Source organism: Palaemon carinicauda, chromosome 9 (assembly GCF_036898095.1).
Source record: "Palaemon carinicauda isolate YSFRI2023 chromosome 9, ASM3689809v2, whole genome shotgun sequence".
Taxonomy (NCBI): Eukaryota; Metazoa; Arthropoda; class Malacostraca; order Decapoda; family Palaemonidae; genus Palaemon; species Palaemon carinicauda.
Window position 1 is genome coordinate 121,831,796 of NC_090733.1, and position 3,911 is coordinate 121,835,706.

The following is a 3,911-nucleotide window of genomic DNA, read 5'->3' on the forward strand; positions in this document are numbered from 1 at the left end:
CTGGCCAGGTACTGAACCAGAGCCCCAGCGCCCTTAACACGAGCGGTCAGAGTCTGGATAACATCTCTGGACTCTCAGGATTCCTCAACCTGTCCAGTGGTCTTCATGCTGTAAGCACCCCGTCTGGGGAGCTGAACACACCTCCACCACCAGAGAAGAACTAGTTACAGTGACAGTTGTGTGCTTCTCAGGATTAGCAGAGACAGGGTTTGGCCATTTTTGTGCCATTTTGTATGTACATGTATGACCATTGTTATCATGTGTACACCATTATTTTTCAGATGAGCAGTGAATAAAAGTTGCATTAACTCTTGATGTTTGTTGATGTTATTTTTAATATTTAATTCATAAATAATTAACAATAATAAATTCCGTATGGCCTTATCCCTTATGCCCTTGTCCTTTGTATGTCAATGAAAAGGTAGTTGGTTAATACAGTAGACGCCGCTTAATAAAACCATCCGGTTATTAAGACCACTGTGGCTTGGTCCGGATGTTACACACTCCGGTTAACAAGACCAGTACGCCGCTTAATAAGACCACTTTATTCCTTAAGCATCATTTTTACCCCCATATGGGGAATATCTCAACAGTAAAACCTATTTCCTTCTCCCCGTGTCTTTCTCTCTGCCTCTCTCTGTGTCTTTTTATCTGTCTGTCTCTGTATTGCCCTGTCTCTCTGTCTAAAATTGGGGGGGGGGGGGGTGGCGGGATTGTGGGCCCTCCGAATCCGCCACTGCCATGGAACTTGAGAAGCGTGGCTTTGACGCCATGAAGGACTTTATTCGAGTTCACTGTAATTACTGAAATGAAACAAGCCAATAGCCAATGAAACAAGCCTGTTGAATATTATTTCAAATAATTTATGGAAACGCCCTAATTTTTAGAAGATAATAAAATTATACTTTAGATCCCTTCATTTCCTGTTATTGTGGAAAAATGTCTAAAGCACATGTATAATGTATATGTATTTCATAGAAGTGAATTTCCTACAGTATATGGCATGTCGCTTAATAAAAACAACGCTTATTAAGACCACTTTGGCCCTGTCCCGAGGTGGTCCTAAAGCGGCGACTATTGTTTGTATTTTGTGTCTGTCTTTATTAGCTTTTATTTAATACATGTAAGTGTGGCCGCTATCCTTGCTCATAAATGAAGACAAAAAAAACTTAATTTTTATATACAAACAAAGTGATACGTTTATTTATTTAGATAATGAGAATGTATAAGATTTGTTCAAACGTGTTTATTTACTACTGAGTGCTTGACTAGTAATGCATTTCTACATGTCTATAAAATGTTATCATGGGTTTTAAATCATAAAAAAGTGACATGACCTTCTAGTTTAGACAACCAAACATGATTTTATTACTACATTATTAAATTGTTTTCACTGTTTTTAAAGTTGTGCTTCCTCATGTTGAGTAATTATCAAATGCCACTACCTATCGTTTATTAAATATCAAAAACGTGGCTCAACTCTCCCCAATCTCCCCTACAGTCAATACAAACGTATTACAAATTAACAAGAAAAATTATAATTGTTGAATATTTACAAATTGTACATTTATATTACAAAGTGCATAATTGGAAAATACTTCTTCTACGATGTTCATTTCAAGAGGAATCTTATTGTCTCTGAGGTCCTTTATTGCCTGAACAATACAGTAATAAAAATATCATCTAGATCATCCTATCCTGCCACGGAACTGCACCAGTTGGGGAGTTAACCCAGTGCTTGAGAAGATTCCTCTGTTTCTTTCCGTCCTTGTAGGCAGTGTTGGGGCCACTAGCTGTCTGTGTATCCTCCAAGTTACGTCCCTCTCGCCATGCTCCTGGAACAAAGTCGTGGTTCTCATTCTCTGCCCGGTCAAGCTGCTGGTTCTGTAGTCCTGGGTACCTGGAATTTGAATTCATTTACTTTTAAGCTAACCTATAATTAAAACATATTCTAAGGCGCTGTACAATAAAAAGTAATATGATACAGATACAATTTTAGGTAAAATTATATAATTTTTATAAACATAGGCTGAAAGGTAAAATGCATTGTATACTGTATAAAATATGCTACGTAAACATGAATTACCTGGTCCTCATGAGGTTGTGCAGGATCAAGCATGCTTTGACAATGAGCCTGACAGTGGAGGGGTGATGCTGCATGGTGCTTAGCAGAATCTGGAATCTGTTAACAAGGATGCCGAAAGCATTTTCTACTACCCTCCTTGCTCGGGAAAGCCTGTAGTTGAAGATGTGTTGTTCATTCGTCAGACCCCTGAGGTTGTATGGCTTCATCATGGTTGATCGTAGGGCGAAGGCATCGTCACCGATGAAGAAGTAGGGCACATCCTGGTTGTCACTGGGGAGAGGCTCAGGGTCAGGGAATCCTAGGGTACCGTCTTCAGCGCATTCCTTCAGCTCACAGTCATTGTATATCTGCGCATCTGATGCTGATCCAGTACCACCGACATCTGCCCAAATGAATTTATAGTCGGCATCCGCCAGCGCCATCAGAACAATGGAGTAGAATCCTTTGTAGTTGAAATATTGGGACCCACTCTTTGCAGGACAGCGGCAGGCAACGTGCTTCCCATCAAGTGCCCCACATGTATGGGGAAAGTTCCATCTTTGGAAGAACTTGTCAGCTATGGCGCGCCAACCATCAGGTGTACTTGGGCAAACCAGCACCTCATCCAAATATTCGTCAATAATGGCTTGACAGACTTCTCTGACCACTAGGGACTGGGTGTTGTGAGGAACCCTCCATCCGAACTTCATCGAGGCATACTTGTTCCCAGAGGCAAGGTGACGCAATGTCAGGGCCAGCTTCATGCCCGGCTCAAGCGGATCCATGAAGGTGTGCTGCTTGATTATCCTTGGACCCACTCTGGCTAGCAGCTCGTCGAACATCGCTGGGGGCATACGCAGGAAATTAGTGAAGGATGCATGGTCCTCCTTACGGAGTTCCACCATAAGCTGGTCATATATGCCAAACTGACGTCGCCTCCCGATCCATGGTCTCACCCAGTTCTTTCTCCTCCGTTCACCTCTTCTTCTCCTGGCTTTATTGGCACGCAACTGGTAAAGTGTCAAATCGATGAGGTCATGTTGATGTTGGAGAACAGCTAGTAGGTATTCTCGTCTCAGCCTTGCCGGATCCTCCATCTCTCGGATGATATGAACATCTGCTCACCATGAAATCTAGAGGAGTACTGACGGGTTCCTCCTGTGAACCCCATTTTTATATCCCAATTCCCCTAAACGCTACCAATACGCCATTATACGGCAGCTGTACGTTAGAAACACGTTCAGTAATTTCTGTGGTCGTCCGGAACATGTTAAATACGTCTACATACGTCAATATGCGTAGGAGATAAGTTCGATATAAGTTATACATACGTTCAAAGCACGTTACTCATAAGTTTTGGGTACGCTAGACATTATCTCGACGTATTTGGACTTATGAGTAACCTACACTTAACGTGTTTGAACGTGTGTCAACGATCGCATAACTTACCTATTACTTATGGCTTGCGTATACGGGACGTATAGCCATACGCTGACATACGTTGAGAAATTTTGAGCATGCACAAAATTTTTCGACGACCTCGACGTACTTCGACGTATACCAACGTGCTTCAGCGTGCTGTTAACGTATACAAAACTTACCCATAACTTATTCGACGTACGCCAGCGTATTTGCCAAATTTTTCATACGTCGGCATACGCTGGCTAAATCGTCAAGGTGTGACAGGAAAGAAACCCTTTTATTTGAGTCCTAGTTGTGGAATAAGAAAAACCTCTTAAATATAAATTATCTCATTATATGCGTAGTGTACCCTTTTATAATTAAACAAAAACAGTTGTATTTACGTTTATATTACTGTTTAAAACTGTTATTCTAATCGTGTAAT

General features: G+C 41.4%; 1 protein-coding gene across 1 annotated transcript; it reads right to left on the minus strand.

Annotated features, from left to right (window-relative positions):
• Nucleotides 1-1,683: 1,683 nt before the first annotated feature.
• Nucleotides 1,684-3,162, minus strand: LOC137646606 (putative nuclease HARBI1). Its single transcript, XM_068379714.1, has 2 exons — nucleotides 2,087-3,162; nucleotides 1,684-1,900 (listed from the first exon to the last, which is right to left on the minus strand). Exons 1-2 carry the CDS (start codon nucleotides 3,160-3,162, stop codon nucleotides 1,684-1,686), a joined length of 1,293 nt encoding a protein of 430 aa, XP_068235815.1.
• Between the last annotated feature and the right edge of the window lie 749 nt (nucleotides 3,163-3,911).

Coding starts and splice junctions, on each gene's coding strand:
- LOC137646606 (XM_068379714.1), bottom strand. CDS start 3,162: ATGGAGGATCCGGCAAGGCTGAGACGAGAATACCTACTAGCTGTTCTC. Junction 1,901..2,086: donor CACAACCTCATGAGGACCAG/GTAATTCATGTT, acceptor TTCAAATTCCAG/GTACCCAGGACTACAGAACC.